We start from the raw sequence: 18,722 nt of genomic DNA, 5'->3' as shown, positions 1-18,722 counted from the left end.
GATTAAATATTTATCGATTTTGTAACTAAGTTTGATTTGATCCAATATAAAAAAATGGAATAACAATTATGTAAAAATCGACATGGATACAAGATCGAGTTTGAAACGTTCCGAAACATCTGATCCAAAATTAACTCGAAGACTTAAATGTAGTCCTTCAGCTAGGGGAGATTGGATTCCAAAATTGCATGAGATATGTAGTACTTGTTCAAACTGAGACAAAATCCAATTATAAAAGCAACACATGTAACTATAACCACATACTGGTTAAAAGCGCTCACATGTAGTTAAATATTCGTTACATATAGCTTTAAACTGAACGCATACAACTAATAGATAAAAATTGATCACATTATATCATACAATGTTATAAAAGAGTTGGAAAATTTCAAATCTCATGCTATTAGGTTCTGACAAATGGAATAATCTTATTGGTTTTTTATTGATTACATGACAAATTAATTTAGGAAATAATAATAATTTAAGTAATTACAAATTGAGCTCATGTTGCTTACTATTGACCTCTTGCATGTTTCTTTAATTAAATGAGAATAATAATCTATTAATTGAAAAATTATATAGTAACAATGATCACTTACACTTTGATAATGATCACATATGCTTTAAAAATGTACACATAAATGATAAAATGAAACATATTGTGTAAATTTACATCTACGAAACCAATCGCATATAGTTTAAAATCAATTACATATGTATTAAATTAAAACTAGTCATATAGAACTAGGTTCTGTTATTGGCTCTCTTATAGGTCCCATAGTTAATAAGAACCCGACGTAATGAGAATTAGCAAATTTAGGTAGATTTAATTTTTGATAGGAAAATTTAGGTAGATTTTTATAACAATGTATATATGCTAACAACGTATATAAACAATATAAAAGCAAATTCAAATTATTGTATATTTCAAAAAATATAATATTACGTCATCTTTTTTCAAATAAAAACTTCAAAATCAATCAGATCAAATTAAAAATCTGACTTAACCTTTGAGAAATTGTTCTCGTCCAATTTTATCAGAAAGTAATACTTGTAAGTAGTGTGATAGTTTAGTATGAACACGACAATTGCATGATGTAAACTTTAGTAAATTGACCATTTCGAAGTTTCCATACAATTTGAAAAAGTGTTTGTTGTATGTGAAAGGACTAAATCATGAACATATTCACTCAAATTTCTACTCACTTGTTAAAGTAAGTGCCAATAATCTTAATGATGACGTTAACTTTAAACATATAATCGAACATGCTTTGTCTTGTACTTTAGAGAGGGTCGATAAAGATGTGTCGGATATGGGTGATTCAAGGTTTGGAACGGTTGATAAGAGTTGCTTGATCAAAGCAACAAAGAAAGAAGCAGACTGTGAGTGGCTCGACCAACCGCTCGATCGAGTAAGTCTAGCTCGACTGGTCGAGCGGTGTTAGCTCGGTCGAGCAAGGTGTCCAGAACAGGTCAGTAGCTTAACTGGAAGCTTGCACGACCGAGCGAGGTAGTGGCTCGGTCGAGCGGAAGTCCAGCAGACTACATTGGATCCTGTTTTTGGTCAGAATTTGTAGTGACTATGCAATAATGTGGTGCATTACTCTATTGTTTATTGTAATGTTTATTGTCATAGTTAATTACGATGTTAATTGGGATGTTACATGTGAGTTTATGGTGATTTATGAGGGAATACTAAGGGTGAGGAATATCTTGCCTATAAATAGGATTCATCACTCATAGTAACATTCACCACAAAACACACATATTGTTGAGAGGGCTATTGCATTGTTAGAAACTTGAGAGTGTTCTTACTTTGCTTTAGTATTTGTGGTCTTGAGAGATTGTTCTCAAGATAAAGGAGGTTTATTATACTTGTAATTGTTGAATTCATTATAATAAACTATATTTACGGGGGAGGTATTCAAGATACCTCATAAACACTTGTGTTCATCTTTTGCATTATATTTTTCATTATTGAACCTCTTTGAGACTTTCGTTTTCGGTTCTACTCACTTTTCACTGGAATTTCAATCGTAAACTAATCACTAACTAATGCCCCCACACTAAAGCACATGACTTACAACATAATATCATTTAAATGAAGTAAATTTAGTCAGCTTAGTCAATCCCAAATTATTGATGTTTGAGGGTTAGTGATAGAATTTAAGAAATGGGCTCGTATGATTCGATTACGTAGGGGATGACGTAATTCACTTAGAAACTTTAAACACATTTAATACTAAAACTCAATTTATAATATTAGAAGTTTTTATGGATATTTTCTACATGTGAAGTAGTAGTTTATGATATATGTAGTAGTAGTTTATGGTATGTGTAGTAGAGTTTTATGTCATATAAAGTAAGACATTAAGCTAATGTATTGAAATCTTCAACAATCCTATTTTTATCAACCAATTGGTTCATTAAATTATCAATTGTTGAAATTGCTTATAGAAAACAAAATATTTACTAATGTTTTTTTAAATAAATAACCATTAATAAAATTAATGAAAATATTCAAAAATCAATCAAAAATATTATTCATGTATTTTCATTGTATTGTGTTTGAATTGATTCTGAAATTTAAAATTATCAAATTTAAGCATCAAACTTTCCATTTTCATTTGGTTCTCCTGTTTTGGTTGGATTTCATATAATTATAATTTAGAGGTATTGGAGAAAGTTGATTTATGGTTGGTGATTAAACTTTTTTTTTTGAAAACCGAGCTGCAACAAATTTATTTTGTTTTGCTTTTTTAAATGTCAAAATGGATTGGATTTCTTGCGAGAAACATCTCTTAAAATAGTTGCTCGACACTTTTTTTGGAATTTTTGAAGTTGTTAAGCAAAAAAAAAAAAAATTAAATAAATAAACTAAGAATCAAACATTTTCAAAAAGTAAGCGTGAAAATCTCAAACCTACGGTTTGGAGCTGTTCGCAGTTAGTAACTGCGAACAGGTCAAAAAAGACAAAATAGTTGTTCGCAGTTAGTAACTGCGAACAGCTATCTTGACCTGTTTTTGTACTGCATGCTGTTCACAGTTACTAACTGTGAACAGGTCAAATACCTGTTCGCAGTACTAACTGCGAACAACTATTTTGTCTTTTTTGAGTAACTGCGAACAGCTCCAAGCCATAGGTTTGGAATTTTTACGCTTACTTTTAAAAATAATTTGAATCTTAGTTTATTTAATTAATTTTTTTTAGCCTACAGATTTCAAATTTTCCTTTTTTTTGGAGCCCAGTCAAGCCAAAGCAAAAAATGAACCCAAAAACCCAAACTTACAATAGCGTCCCAAATAACAGAAATATCTGAGCGGTAAAGCCCTTAAAGCCTTCAATTCTAAGCCAGCTGATCCATCCAAAAACCCAATCCAACTCAAAAATCCATAATATTGTCGAAAAATTGAAAAATAAAACATTTTTTTTTAAAAAAATTCTCAGAATAAGCTTCCATAAATTTGAATTTTCAAAATTAATATATTTGTGTATGAGGCAAAAGTTAAATTTTGTTCGTTGTTATTAACAGCGAACAAGAGAAATTTTTTTTACTTTGTTCACTATTATAAAAAGCGAACAAAAGGAACGCAATGTCGTAATGTACAACATGACAGAAAAATTGTTCCTAGAAAACCTTTAAGTAGTTAATTTTAAAGGCCCAAACTTTAATGTATTCTACGACGATCGTATCTTAGAATTAAATTTTCCTACATTTATTATAAAAAACACAAATTCTTGTATGGTCTCACCGTGAAACATGTTACATACTTGAGTTAAACAGCCCAATAATAAAAAAATTTAGTATAATTGTGACTTTTTAACATTACCATGGAAATAGCATTGTCTATATTTCGTTAAAAATTACACTAAATTATTTAGTTTGTATCAAGAACCAAACGAACTAATTAGTATTGATTTGATATGTTCTGATGCTGAAGCAAGTTGTAAGAATATGGTATAATAATCATAATAATATATATATATATATAAAATGCATTTTAGATATTACATTAATTAGTCCAATGTTATTAATAAAGTAGCATGACGTATACAATAATAGGGAAGCAAAAGCTTCAAAAAAGAACAAACAATGAGAGATATAAGACTATAACTAATCATGATTTTATAAGAAAATCATGTTATAATCTTGATGAATATTGCATAGTTAAAAACTGCATATATATGAATGTGTTGTTGAGGTAAATCTTTTCCCTACATGTGTTAGGCTTGTTTTTCCCAAATACAATAATCTTTACCATAGATTGATACCTTAAAGTTTGAAGGAATCAGATTTCCAAGATCCATTTTTGGGCCAAGCTTAAGAATTATCTTTCCATCAATCATTGCTGCATATAAATCTGATTCTGAAGCCATTATATTCACGTTACTTGTTTCTGTTATTCCATTTCTTTGCCTTATTGATGTCAGCTTTATTATCTCTTCCTTCAATCCCCATTCAATGAAATGATCATAGAACTGTACATCATTATATATACCCAACAATTAGATAACATAAAAGTGGACTGCATTGCTTTAATTTTGTTGGGTGTTTGGCAATCAGCGGTCCGTCATTGGTTATTGACTGGTTCAGTTGATTTATTTGACCAGTTATATACATGGTAACTGTTATTTATTAAAGTGATTTTAGCACAAAGTTTGTGTGTCCTTGATTGTACGTTAAGTATTTATAGATAAAAAATTAAGCCAGAAAGTTGAAAGTTAAAAGCCACTAAAAAAGCAACTTTTTAATTTTGGTTAAAATTTAAATTTTTTATTGTCTAAAAATCCATTTACTAAGCGCATGCATTGGCCGTTAGACCAAAGCAAACAAAAACGCTAGCAAAAAAATCATTTGAACATTAATTTTGTAAAAATTTTGATCCAAAAATTCGAAAGAAAATATTTAAAAAAATATATATATAGAGAGAGAAAAAAGAACTTACTATAGATGGAATTCCAGGATGTGTTAAGATATAAGCATATCCAAGCATGACCTTATCAGATGGAAAAGGCCATAATTTTTGTGTAGAGCCAGTGTCATGATTATCAATAAAAGTCACTGCATTTTTAGGCATAATCCCAATCAAACCACTTGGTCTTCCATTGGCATCTTTCATTCTCCACCATTCTCCTTCAACAGCTGCTTGAAGAACACCTTTTGTTGTGAAATCAAATGCAGAAACAACACCACCCCCTGCATTTTGAATCCATCCAGCTAATTCATTTCTAGGCCCATCTTGATTATAATCAGGTTTACCATCTGGGTCATAAGTAATTGAATCCCAAAGTTCTCCAACTGCAAAATCAGGCCTAGTTTTCTCCATATAAATCTTAGTAATGCTTGGTGCGTATCCCTTCACAAAATCAAATCTCCACCCATCGAACCCGATTTCGGACTTAAGCCAGTTCATCCAATCAATTAACTCTTTTTGAACTCTTGGGTTAAGATGGTCGATATCTGGGGCAGCACCATAGCTGGCCCCAGTGTCTAGATTGCCACTACCATCTGAATATTGGGTGTCATCCCTACAAATAGCCCATGGACCCCAATCTAAACGATCATCAGAAGTACCACCTTCAAAAATGCACCAGATTCCTCTACCATCTTTTTTATCAGCACATCTGTGATTGATGACTATGTCAGCAAGACACTTGATCCCTCTTCCATGGAAGGCACTGATTAAGCTCTTCAAATCAGCTTCATTTCCATACTTGGAGGAGTCAAGATCATATAATCTTCCCGGTAAATAACCTGAAATCAAACATGTAATGATTTATCAAAATAAACGCCATATATATGAGATACAGTCATGGAAATTGGAAAATGTAAAATGTTGGCAACTCATCAACTAAATGATTGTATCTCTATTAAGATATATTAGGTAGATGTGTGAAGGCAGCACAGACTCCCTAATACTTGCATAATTGATCGGCACTTAATATATATTTTGTGAATAAGAGGTAAATGAGAATCTTTACATTAGTTAGACATCTAGTAGTATATGATAGAACTCAACTAAATTGTAATTCATATTCTCAATTAAATGTAATTATTAATTAAATGTAACGATTTTTATCAAATTATTGTAGCAAATGACCATATTACCCTCATTTACTTTCCATGGTTTTCGTGGCGCTACTTTTCGTGTTGCATTTGATTAGGGTGGAAAAAGTACAAATAGACTCAATCAGAGAAGATGTCATTAGTTACAATTACTACTTCATCTGTTAGAGTTTGCCTCATTTAATTAGCAATTTTTTTTTATTTTTTTTTAATCGAATGAGCCACACTTTAAGCGGGAGAAAGGGAGTATTATAATCTTATTTCAAAGAGTCATGTGAATAACAATGTTTATGTACCTTGAGGTGAAACGGAGTGAGTAGGTGGAGGAAGCCAAACATGGGTAACTCCAGCTCTAGCCAAATCATCGATTGAGTTCTTCAGTGAATTGTATAATCCTCCTGCTTTATTGCATGATTCCCAATTGAAACCCTGTTCATCATATTATCCAATTAATATCACATTTTTTTAAAGTTCTTATTTTTAATTACAAATAATAATGTGGGAAAATTGTATGCAAAATGGTGATACGTACTAATTATTGTCTAGCTAACTGCTTAACATATATCATGTTTGAATACAATTCCATGACTATCTCAAAAATGGGTAATGGGTTCATCAATATAACTATTTGCATATATATTTTTATCATAATTGGAGCAAGTATTACACTTTTCGGATAAGATTTCTCACATTTAATTTTATTGAAAATTGAGGATATATTATTGAATATATCGAATATTGAAGGGACCCAAAACTGCTTAGATAAAAACTTCCAACGAGGAAAAAAAGTTATATGAAAAGAGGCCACAATATTCAAGTCATCCAAAAAAAGTGGACAATGCATTACATCGCATGCACAAGCACCATACGATCCATCCTTACAACGCAAAGGATATACACCAAGTATATATGTAATCAAGTAACCGCATAAATTCAAACAATTTTTCTAACACTTAAACCCCTAATATTTCTCGCATTACTTTTTTTTTTCTCAGTCTACCATGTAATTCAAAAAAAAGACTACTCACCTGAAACAATAAGGTAGGAGCAACAAAATCAAAGAGGAGGGAAAAGGAGAAACATAGGCAAGCAAGAGCATGAAGATTTAAGTTCTTCATTTTCCTTCCTATTTTGCAAACTCACAAATCAACTCAAGGTGTGGAATAGATGACAACAATGACAGGTATTTATAGGAATTATTTCATGGGAAACTATGATAAAATACTAATATAATATCTATTCAATCGAGGAATTGATTGGTTGGTTGGTTAATATTATCATGCATGTAGCCGCATATCAAACGGTTGCATTGCTTGTAGTTAAATCATAGAACAAGTTGGATGCACCATATCTTACTGTTTATATATCATACAACTAGTAATTTTTACATTAAAATAATACTTCCATATACGAAAGTGAAGGGAATACTTGTGCCGCGATCAAGGGATTATAAAAAAAAAATTTCTCTATAAAAATTAATCTGCACAAAATTTGTTGTTAGTGTTAGGGTTTGTATTAAGAAATATTGTTGGTTGAGAGGCTTGTTTTCGCTATCTATCTCTTCTTGCAGTTTTAGCACCTTAAAGATTATATTCATACAAGTAAGAAGGGTTAGAAGGACCAACAATATTTGCTGAGAACCTTATCCAATCCTCAAGTCAGTAAATAATATGAGATGAGTATGTACCTAGTATTTCGTAAGCCATCACTGTAAATAACTAATGAGATGGCGACTAATGTTGCCGACTAAATAAAATGAGTCGTCAAAACTGGCGACTAAATCACTACCTAAGCATGCAGGTCGCCAAAACAAGCAAATTCGCGACTCATATTGCTTGTCCCTACCTAGTCATCAGTTTGCAACCAAAGCCAAGTCCCAAACTGAGATAAAAAAGTAAAAGATTAGTGATTATATAAGCATGTACCAATTTTACCATAAGTCATTTAGATTTGACTCTTACTTTAGCTTACCCTATAACCTAAAAATTTGCTTTTGGAGATGTGAAATCAATTAAGACAGAAAATATATTATTAACATGGTAGACGGGAAATATTAAAATATCCAAAAGGGTGGGGCACAAATAAAAAGTAAAAGTCATGTCCCTCTTTGGTGTTCATATATTATTATTTAAATTTTAAGCCTAAATTACCTAAATAATATATATAACTAAATAAAATTTATCTAAATTTGAGATATAAGTTTCATAATAATGTATGATTTTAAAAATTATTCTTGTGCAATAAGTAACGTCTAAATATATTTTCCGTGATTCATATAATTAGATATACAATTTTGGTCTCTTATTTTTAATTAGAATTTAGTGCAATCAAACATTTTACACAAACAACATACGCAAGTAGCCTAGATACTTTGAACATAATGTAACCTGAAAATAATATTACGTAATTTGAACAATAGTGTCAGTTCATGTCCCATTTTTCATATTACTAAGAGAAAAATATTACTCTGTCCTATATAATTTAAAAGAGAAAATTATTACTTTTTTAAAAAAGGTAGATAATGGTAATAAATGAAGAGAGATATTGAATTATGTAGTTGAAATTAAAAGATAGTTAAAATGTATGGATGTGATTAAAAGGAAGTGGTGGACAATAATCTAAAAATAGAAATAATGCAAATTAAGTGAAATGAATCAAAATAAAAAATACTATAAATTAAATAAGACAGAGAGAGTATATCCACTTAGCTGCTTCATTTTCCAAATGGATTGCTGGATTCTCCTAGAACTTCTAACCCTATTCTTACGAAGTTATTGCTATAGTGTTGAAAACTTGGATAATAATATATGCTCTTTTCATTTTGATATGTTTTTCTTAAATAAAATATCTAATTTTAGTGTTAAATTTTGATTATGATTTTTCATTGATTTATAAGAAAAAATATATTTATGTAGGACCTTGTTAGATTCGACTTAATATATACTTTTCAAATATTGACATTTTAAAATTTTTAAACACTTACAATTAAAATTATTTGATTTAAAAATTTAGATTGAAATCTAAAAAAAAAGTGAATAGGAAGATTGGATAACGGCTAAGTGCTCACTCATGTATTATATATATCATCTCTCCACTTGGGTTTTAAGTTTTGACAGTAACGATGTATAGATAGGGTCATCCACCCTAGTGAATTTATGGTTTGAGACTTTGAATGATTGAGTTATTGATCAACTTGTCATATGAATACTGTCTAAATAAGTACTCATCATCTAATTTATGTGTAGTTTTATATTAAATTTTTAATATTATATATCAACTATGATTCATATTTAATGCGTGTTCTATGATTAAATGATAAAATACATTTAATTAATTTATGTAGTGTTGTAAATCAAAGTAATTAAAGTCCACTAATATTTTAAAATTGGGAGGAAATTTATTCATGGCTTGTTTTATCCAAAAACATCAACAACATTATACAAAGGCAGCTTTCGTGTCGATTATATCAAGCCATCACTTAATCTTATTTGCAATTGTTGGCGCCACACCCTTATGTAACAAACACTCATTTAATCCACCCTCCAAAGATCATTCGTTGTCGATCATTGTTTCTTTCAAATTTGAATTTTAATGTTTAGTTTCTAGTTTGTGTTTTATTTTATGTTTATTAGGGTCGGTCTATTTATGTTCTAGTGTTTTAATTAAAATAAAACAAAACAAAAAAAATAGGTAATGTATTTTAAGTATTTTAAAATCGTAAGCAAGTATGGAATTACAAGCCAGGAAGAAATCAAAAACGGAAATCAAGTCAAAGCACAGAAGTTATTTAAATCAAGAAGAAATCAAAGACGGATATCAAGTCAAAGCAAGGAAGTTAATTTCAGCAAAAGTCGAGCCAATCTAGGCATGTAGAAGGTCATCATCTTTGAAGTCCTTTTAGTCCAAATATCTAGGTAATTATTCTCATGTAAGCAATTAAAAAAATCAAAAAAATTAGAGTAGTTTTTTTCGGTTTTAAGGAGTTATTTTCAAAATAATTAGGGTGATTACTTTTCGGTTTTTATGCAAGTAATTAGTAGTTAATTTCTGAAATTTAGGTAGTTATTTGTCGGTTTTGTAAAAAGCAATAATGGGACGGGAGTTACGTGAGAAGTAACTCACAAATGGACGGTTACCAAGAGGTGATAACCGGCCACAATGTGGTAACTACCACACGTCACTCACCAGCCGGTTATGTGCACGGTTTTTGAGTCGGTTTTTAAGTTAGTTTCTTTCGTTTTGCTTTCTTTATAAATAGCTTAGCATGTAATGTAATTTTTCAAGAGTTGATTAATGATAAAGAAAACCCGAAACGCTTGTTTCAAATCCCCATTGTTTGTATGATTCTTGGATTAGAGTCGTATTTGCAAAAAATCTTATGCTTGGTGTATTTGGTGCGTGCACCTGTGCCATAAGAGCGTCATTACTTGCTACGTGGATTCATAGTGAGTTTCGATTTTAGCCAAAACTATCCTTCATTTGCACTTTCAAAACTCAAACAGAAAACACAAAACAATTCAGTCATTGCATTCGACATTCACCACCTTTCATTCGCTTCATCGTTCTTTCTTTCGATCCGTAATTAAAGCTTGTAAGAACCTTAAGGACTAGGCGATCTTACAACACGTAGCCATAGTGTTTTGCTATAAACCAACTATAATTTGTATGTAATAGAATTAATTTACTAAATTAATTATAATCAGGGCCTATGAGGTTACACATATAAATATGTATCGGATAAAGGTACACCTAGAGCATTGGATGCTCATTGGATCAATTAAATGTATAGAGTTTATGTTATGTAGTATTAATGCGTGTGTGTTAATTAGTAAATTAAAAACACAAATTAAGTCGACATAAGTATGAGATCTTAGCAGTCACCATAAGTTTGTCATGTGTTATGTAACGTGTAACTTCACTTTGAGAAGGTGGAGAGTTTTGATGAACTAATAATATAATGGCATGTATTTGTTGAGCAAAATTTATTTTTCAACATTCTAATTCTAATATTTTTGGTACACATATTCCACTGAAATTATAATGAAAAAAGGGTTTTTTTATTTCACACCAATATGCGAGGTGATCAATTCAATATTTGTACCAACACTAGATAATGACATTTGACATTCTATTATCTCTATTTTAGTATATTAAATATATTATATAATGTGAAATTCACTCATCAAAGATATGATATACCACTAGTATATTTGATAATTTAAATTATGATATACATTCTATCCTATTTAGATGTTAAGAAATAGAATCTTTCAATTTCAATTTACGCATATAATTTTATAAAATATTTTTATAGAGTATTTAATTCAATATTTATATACTTCATATCTATTATACAATATTTGGACGCGTCCTTCTTAATTTATGAGTATGGTTTAATATTTTCATCATTTTAAATATTTCTATATTTTTTATATAAATGAGATATACTAATTGAGTATGTAGCGAGATATAAATTATTTTTGTAGAATATTTAGCATATTTTTCTGTAAAATGGAAAAAGAAAAAATTAATTTAACCAAATTCTACCCAACGTGACAGATTCGTATAACTTTTATAAGGCATATTATCATTTAAACATATTTTTCCGTAGAAACGACCTTCAAAGTTTCAATTAGTAAATGGTGACATACTCGTCCAACGTATGTATTTTATGAGTTTCTCTTCTCTCCGGCCATTCAATTTTAATTCCCCTTTTTCAAAAAAATACAGCCTATTTTCAACGCAATTGATTTTTTGGGGCCGCCCCTATAACTAAGTTATTAAATTATGCAAAATTTATATTTATTATAAGTTAATGGAATACTACATCTTTATTTTATCATAAAAAAAAATTTATATATGTAAATTTGACTAGTTTTGCAATCCATTAGAATAATAAATACATGATGACATTCGAGTATTAAAACATAATAAAAAGATGAAATCCAAATTTTAGTCTTGTGGATCATAAATATAAATTTAGCAATATGAATAAAAAAAAGCAAGAAAAATTTAATTCTAAAGATAGTTGTATAATTTTAAAGGTTTAATCTTTAAATAATTTATCGTTCTTTATAACGATTTGACCTTTAAAATTAAAATTTTGTATGTTAAGTTAAAAAGGTTATAAAAAGGAATAATATGATAATTAAGTTAACTTTGAAGGTATATATCATTAGTTTAATTTATTCATTACATAATTTAATGCTTTGAGAGCATGAATATAACATGCACCAATTACATGATTGAATAATGGCAAGATACTTTTATTCATGATCATGGTTATTTTATATGAAAATAAACCATGCATGGTACTACAAATTATATCTCTTGAAAAATGTCATAACTAGGAAATTAAATACTAGCTAACATTAATTATGGTGGTTTAATTTTATTGATTGTGCATTATTCTAATAAGCACTACTATTAGCTAGGAAGCTAGCTAGTTAATTATGTAGGAATGGATGCATGATCTCTTGAAGTAGCTAGCTTTGCTTCTCCCAGACACAATAATCCTTTCCATAGGTTGACACCTTAAAATTGGAGGGAATTAGATTCCCAACATCATATCTTGGGCCAAGCTTAACTATGACCTTTCCTTGAATCATTGCTACATATACATCTGCATCTGATGCCATTATATTCACATTACTCGTTTCTGTTATTCCATTTCTTTGCCTTATTGTTGTTAGTTTTATGATTTCTTCTTTCAATCCCCATTCAACAAAATGATCATAGAACTGCAAAACAAGACATTTTTTTTTATTAATTTAATTAGTATCAATTATATAATTATACTCCAGGCCAATAAAGTAGGTTTAATTTCATGGTTATATATATAAAAAAAATAGATGTGTTATCGTATATAAATTAGGTGTTTATGGTTTATGAAGCAGGTGTTTAATTATGGCATTAAAGTAGGAGTTTCAGATATATAAAATAGGTGTTTATAATATGCAAAGCAAAATATGATACTCACTATGGATGGAATTCCAGGGTGTGTTAAGATATAAGCATATCCTAGCATTACTTTGTCAGAAGGAAAAGGCCATAATCTTTGAGTGGAGCCAGTATCATGATTATCAATGAAAGTCACTGCATTTCTTGGCATGATTCCAATCAAACCACTTGGCCTTCCATTTGAATCTTTCATTCTCCACCATTCTCCTTCAACAGCTGCTTGAAGAACACCTTTTGTTGTAAAATCAAAAGCAGAAATAACACCACCACCAGCATTTTGAACCCAAGCAGCCAATTCATTTCTAGGACCATCTTGATTATAATCAGGTTTACCATCTGGATCATAGTTTATTGAATCCCAAAGTTCTCCAACTGCAAAATCTGGGTTCGTTCTCTCCATGTAAATCTTAGTAATGCTTGGTGCGTATCCCTTTACAAAATCAAATCTCCACCCATCAAACCCGATTTCAGACTTAAGCCAATTCATCCAATCGATTAACTCTTTTTGCACTCTTGGGTTAAGATGGTCGATATCTGGAGCAGCACCATAGCTAGCCCCAGTATCTGGGTTGCCACTACCATCTGAGTATTGAGTGTCATCCCTACAAATAGCCCATGGACCCCAATCTAGACGATCATCAGAAGTACCACCTTCAAAAATGCACCAGATTCCTCTACCATCTTTTTTATCAGCACATCTGTGATTGATGACTATGTCGGCAAGACACTTGATCCCTCTTCCATGGAAGGCACTGATTAAACTCTTCAAATCAGCTTGATTTCCATACTTGGAGGAGTCAAGATCATATAATCTTCCCGGTAAATATCCTGTTGATCAAAAGTATTTTGAGCAATATAATAAGAATTAATTACATTCTTAATTAGGGCATGAATCGAGCAATAATAATAAGTACAATAATAGTAATACCTTGAGGGGAAACTGATTGAGTTGGAGGAGGAAGCCAAACATGTGTAATTCCAGCTCGTGCAATATCATCAATGGAGTTTTTCAGTGAGTTGTATAGTCCTCCAGCTTTGTTGCAAGATTCCCAATTGAAACCCTGATCATATAGAAAAATAGTAATAATTATTTTCCACTGCTTGTATAAGACCTCTAATCATGACACGATTCTATATATTATAATTAGTTTATTTCTGTAAGTGATCAATTTAACACAGTACATGGATCAGCATAATAGAAAATAATAAGTCATTACACATTTACTTAATTAATTTTTATATGTGTGGAAGTGTATCATACACATGATCAATTAAAAATAGCTACCTAGCCATTTTGTATTTCCAAAAAATAGAACTAGGAGTATGATTGTTATAACTAATTATGCATTAATGTTCATAATAATATAATTATATTATTAACCAATAAAAAGCTAGAAAACCTTTATATATTTGCAAGCAACATAAAAAGTGTATGCGTAGCTAGCTTTTCATAAAATAACACATATATTTAATGATGCTTGAAATGTAACCAAATTAATATTAAGAATTAAGATATAAGTTGCTTTGAATTTAGAAATATAATATATCCTATACTAAATTGACTTTTATCGTATAATAAATATAAAAGTGAAAAAAAATCCCTCTTTAAAGATTAAGTTGATAGTTTTTGGTATCAGTTAATTCATCAAAAATAATTTATATGAAATAAATAAATATAAATAGAAGAAAAAAAGAGGCTAGGTTACTCACTTGAAATAATAAGGTAGAATTAGCCAAGTTAAGAAGAAAGTACGAAATAAACAAGCAAACAAGAGTGACAAGGTTTATACTTCTCATGCTTATTCCCATTTTTAGAAGCTTCTAAAAGGAAGATGAAAACAAGCTGAGATATGGAAGAGAGGACAAGTATGACAAGTATTTATAGGAAGAAATGCATGGGAAACTTTCATAAAATAATAATAAAATAAAACAACGAGGGTTACTTGCAATATATCTTGATGAATAACCAACTTGAAAGGACCATGCTTTTTTAATTGGTTGAGGATAATTAATTATTATATTCATATTGTTGAAAAATATTTCCATATAGTCAAAATAAGATAGTTCATTATCTTTTTGATAAGAGCATCAACAAACAAATGCTCATCCATCTCGATCATTGTCTAGCGCCCATTTACAAAATGCATGGCACCAATAACACTTGAATATGTTAAAAGGTAAATCGGATATTGAAATTGATCTCTAAAGGCGCGAATAGTATTGGAAATACTTTACATGTGAGACAAGAGTCCCATATCGATAAAATAGTGGGTAGTTGACTTACATATATGTTGGGTAACCTAATTCCCCTATTATCATATGGTTTTGAGAAATAATGAACCTCACCAAGTGTGTATGTACAAGTCAACGCCTTTGACCCGTGGGTTTGTTGGTCCAAGCCCACGGGTTCCCCGTGTCCACACGAATAGGCCACGGTGAGATTATGTGACGAATTATCACGGTTCAATAAATAGAGAATTAGAGTGATTTCATAGATTTAGTTGAAATATGTTTAAAATATCTGAAAATTATTTTAAAGGCGTTTAATGTGCAGAATAATAATGTTGAAAACAAATATGGAGTAAAAACTTAGAGAAAACACGAGTATTTGTTGAAGAGGCCAGTTTAATCGTAAATTGCTTAGTTCCGCCAAGGGGTTCTCTTAACCTCTAAGATTCAAATCTTTTTCATCAATTATGAGGGCGTTAGATTAATACGAGAAGATTTCATTAATTACCTTTCACTATATTTTACTCACATTCCTTCCTTTGAAAACTAAACTAACAAGTGCAGCCTTTATTTTTAATGAAAGATCACTAACTTTCAAAAATAAAACAAAAACAATATATTCTAAAAGTAATTTTAGACTTGTATATGAGCAACAATGTTTGCGACCTATATTAAATCACATCTTTACCTCACACATTTTCATAAATTTGTCATTGGAAGTATACATAATAAGACTGCACAGGAGAAGAATTAACTACAAGTCTACAAACAAATGCGACCAAATGAGGTTCCATCGTAATATCAATTGGTTATTTTAGGAGGAGCAGCCCATCAAACTTATATATTGGTCAATCTCTCTTTAATTTTTCGATATTCTAACACGTTTATATGGCTATGTGCCTATACCGACCAATTACTAATTGGAAAAATTACCTAAAATAGTCCAACATTTTCATGATTTTCCTATAATAATACCACCTATTGATTAACCATGAATAATCCCAATTTTAGAGGGTATTTGCCTAGAATAATTGGGTAACACAATGATCTGCTATAGTAGGTAATATAATTCACCATAAAAGTAAACAAAAAATTAATTTAAAAATAGAGAAAATTTTTAAAAATTTACATAAAAAATTTTAAAAAAATCTTAATTTTTTTAAACATTTATTTGGACATTTTATTTTAATTTATTTTTTTAAAATAAAACTTGCAATAGCAATCATCCGGTTACCGGATTTATTCAAAGAAAATACTTTTTAAAATTGGGACTATTCATGGTTAATCAATAAGTGAAATTATTATAGAAAAATCAATAATTTCAACATAATGTTTCCTTACTAATATGATTAAGAGCTTTATTGATATTTTATCCATTTGTATGTGTGCACATTGATCACCATAGTCCACATATGTTTAAATCAAAAGGCAAGAAAATAGTGTTATACCTTTATACGTTATTCTTACAATAGAAAAATCAAGTTTTTGTCACTTTTAATACATATTGCAAGAAGTATATGTTAGCCATAGTAAATGAATTTTTTTTTTAAAAAAAAAATTATTTAACTTTCCTCTTCTCTTTGCATGTAGAAATTTTCTAATTTAAATCGAATCATGAAAATTTCATAAATTTCCTATTCAAATTTTAATTAGGCATGACTACATGTTCAATCATTCACAAAGTTTCAATAAGTTGCATGGCAATAAATGGAGGTGCGCACAATTCGATGATTTTTGATGAAATAAAAGCAGATACATGTCCCATTTTTCATATGGTGAGAAATTATATTTTCCTAGAGCTTATATAACCTTTATTCCTATGATGCAATTGCTACCAAATGGCTATAGATAGTAGTAATATAACGGTCTAACTGTCAACTGCTAAGAAGTATATAAATGGATATGTTACAACCTACAATGCAAGTTGTACCATCTAGAATATTGAGAGAATTATCTTATTTGATGTTTTTTACTATTTATTAATTACTATTATTTTATATTTTATTTTTAATTTAAATGTCAAAATATAGTCATGTGACATTAAATTTGATTCGTTTCAATGTAAATTTTATTAATATTATTTTTTATAATATTTAATTATATACAATTAGAAATATTTAGAAATTAATTAGTTCATTAAATGGATTATAAAATCAAATGTGACAATTAATGTGAATTGGAGGGAGTATAACCTTATATCAACCATGTGTTTTTTTTTATTTTATAGCAAGGAGAATCCCAAGAAAAAATTAATTTTTCATACGTGGTAGGAAATAAACCCTATCATAATTAGTATGGCTACATTAACAGAGACAAACAAAAATGGATAGGGGTGTTAAAAAAATCCGGTTTGCAAAACCCGATCCGGATTATTCGGTATCCCGTTAAATGTGTTAAAAAAAACTTTTAAATGCTTATTCTTGATATATCTTATATAATTAATATATTATAATCATTTTACCTTAAAAAAATTAAATGTGTTAAAATTCAAAGTAATGTGTTAAATTATATTCTATTAATGTGGTATTGGCAATTAGATTGTAAATTTACTAAAATTATCCTTGATAATTAGAATTTAATTAGGATCACCAAAGTAATAACTAATTAGTAAAGATATTGTGTTACGTAGTTTTATCTTATTAACAATATAAAAACCCTTACAATGCACGAATTTATTATTATAGAATATATAAAAATATTACTTCATCGAATTAATATGTAAGTATATATTATCGTGATTAAATTTATTGAAACAAGAATGTTTGAAACATATATGGATGTGAGAATTAAACCTTAGTCTTAATGGATAGAGTATCTTCATGTAGAGCAGATGGTTTGGGGTTCGTCCCTTATCGGACGCAGGTATTAACTGGAGGATTTTTTGACTGTGTGCATCCCTCTTTACTCCCTCCTTGAGGATGCCGAGTATGGTATATAATGTCCGTCTCTTTTAGGAAAAAGAAAACCCCCACCTAAACCATACCTTATGTGGGATGTCGAGATGGTCCTTTACCTTTTACCTTTCTAAAACTTGTAAATTTAGAGATAGTAACAACTCATCCAACATGTAATGTCAATTGACTGATTCACATTGTATCCGCCTTTGATTATCAGACAAACTCATCATCGTTTAAATTAGAATCTTTTAAGTCTGCCCCTTAAAGTGTTCGGCCATTTGATCAATTGATGATCAAGTTTGGTATTTGATATTTAAAATCAGACTGTTATTATTGATCCAATTGGACAACATACATATCTAAGCCTTAATTGGTTACAAAAATGATAAATAGCAAAATTAAATAGCATGGGATGGACATACAACTTGCTTTTTTTATCACTTTCACTAATTAAACCAATCCTCGATTCACTCATTCAATTACTATTATTTTAATGTTTCTTTCCCACGAATTTGTTATTATAAATAGTAAATACTTTCTTATGGTTGTCCACAAATTCAATACCTTG

The 18,722-nt window shown here is 29.6% G+C and overlaps 2 protein-coding genes across 2 annotated transcripts; both read right to left on the bottom strand.

Moving 5' to 3' along the window:
* Positions 1–4,002: 4,002 nt before the first annotated feature.
* On the bottom strand, positions 4,003–7,213 carry LOC130798311 (alpha-amylase-like). The gene is made up of 4 exons (XM_057661248.1): positions 7,097–7,213; positions 6,365–6,497; positions 4,948–5,756; positions 4,003–4,480 (listed from the first exon to the last, which is right to left on the bottom strand). The coding sequence occupies exons 1-4, from the start codon at positions 7,184–7,186 to the stop codon at positions 4,226–4,228; spliced, it is 1,287 nt and encodes a 428-aa protein (XP_057517231.1). The 5' UTR covers positions 7,187–7,213; the 3' UTR covers positions 4,003–4,225.
* Positions 7,214–12,237: 5,024 nt separating this feature from the next.
* Positions 12,238–14,871, bottom strand: LOC130798302 (alpha-amylase-like). Its single transcript, XM_057661236.1, has 4 exons — positions 14,739–14,871; positions 13,957–14,089; positions 13,048–13,856; positions 12,238–12,808 (listed from the first exon to the last, which is right to left on the bottom strand). Exons 1-4 carry the CDS (start codon positions 14,835–14,837, stop codon positions 12,554–12,556), a joined length of 1,296 nt encoding a protein of 431 aa, XP_057517219.1. The 5' UTR covers positions 14,838–14,871; the 3' UTR covers positions 12,238–12,553.
* Positions 14,872–18,722: the final 3,851 nt, after the last annotated feature.

The sequence above is a fragment of the Amaranthus tricolor genome, chromosome 1, assembly GCF_026212465.1.
Source record: "Amaranthus tricolor cultivar Red isolate AtriRed21 chromosome 1, ASM2621246v1, whole genome shotgun sequence".
Taxonomy (NCBI): domain Eukaryota; kingdom Viridiplantae; phylum Streptophyta; class Magnoliopsida; order Caryophyllales; family Amaranthaceae; genus Amaranthus; species Amaranthus tricolor.
Note: the sequence above shows the minus strand (reverse complement) of the source record. Positions and strands in the feature narration are given on the sequence as shown.

Excerpts from the sequence above, each read along its gene's own strand:
- LOC130798311 (XM_057661248.1), bottom strand. The coding sequence starts at position 7,186 with ATGAAGAACTTAAATCTTCATGCTCTTGCTTGCCTATGTTTCTCCTTT. Across the intron at positions 6,498-7,096 it reads CTCCTACCTTATTGTTTCAG|GGTTTCAATTGGGAATCATG; the intron begins GTGAGTAGTCTT and ends TATGATGAACAG. Across the intron at positions 4,481-4,947 it reads ATCCTGGAATTCCATCTATA|TTCTATGATCATTTCATTGA; the intron begins GTAAGTTCTTTT and ends AATGATGTACAG.
- LOC130798302 (XM_057661236.1), bottom strand. The coding sequence starts at position 14,837 with ATGGGAATAAGCATGAGAAGTATAAACCTTGTCACTCTTGTTTGCTTG. Across the intron at positions 13,857-13,956 it reads TCAATCAGTTTCCCCTCAAG|GATATTTACCGGGAAGATTA; the intron begins GTATTACTATTA and ends TTTGATCAACAG. Across the intron at positions 12,809-13,047 it reads ACCCTGGAATTCCATCCATA|TTCTATGATCATTTTGTTGA; the intron begins GTGAGTATCATA and ends CTTGTTTTGCAG.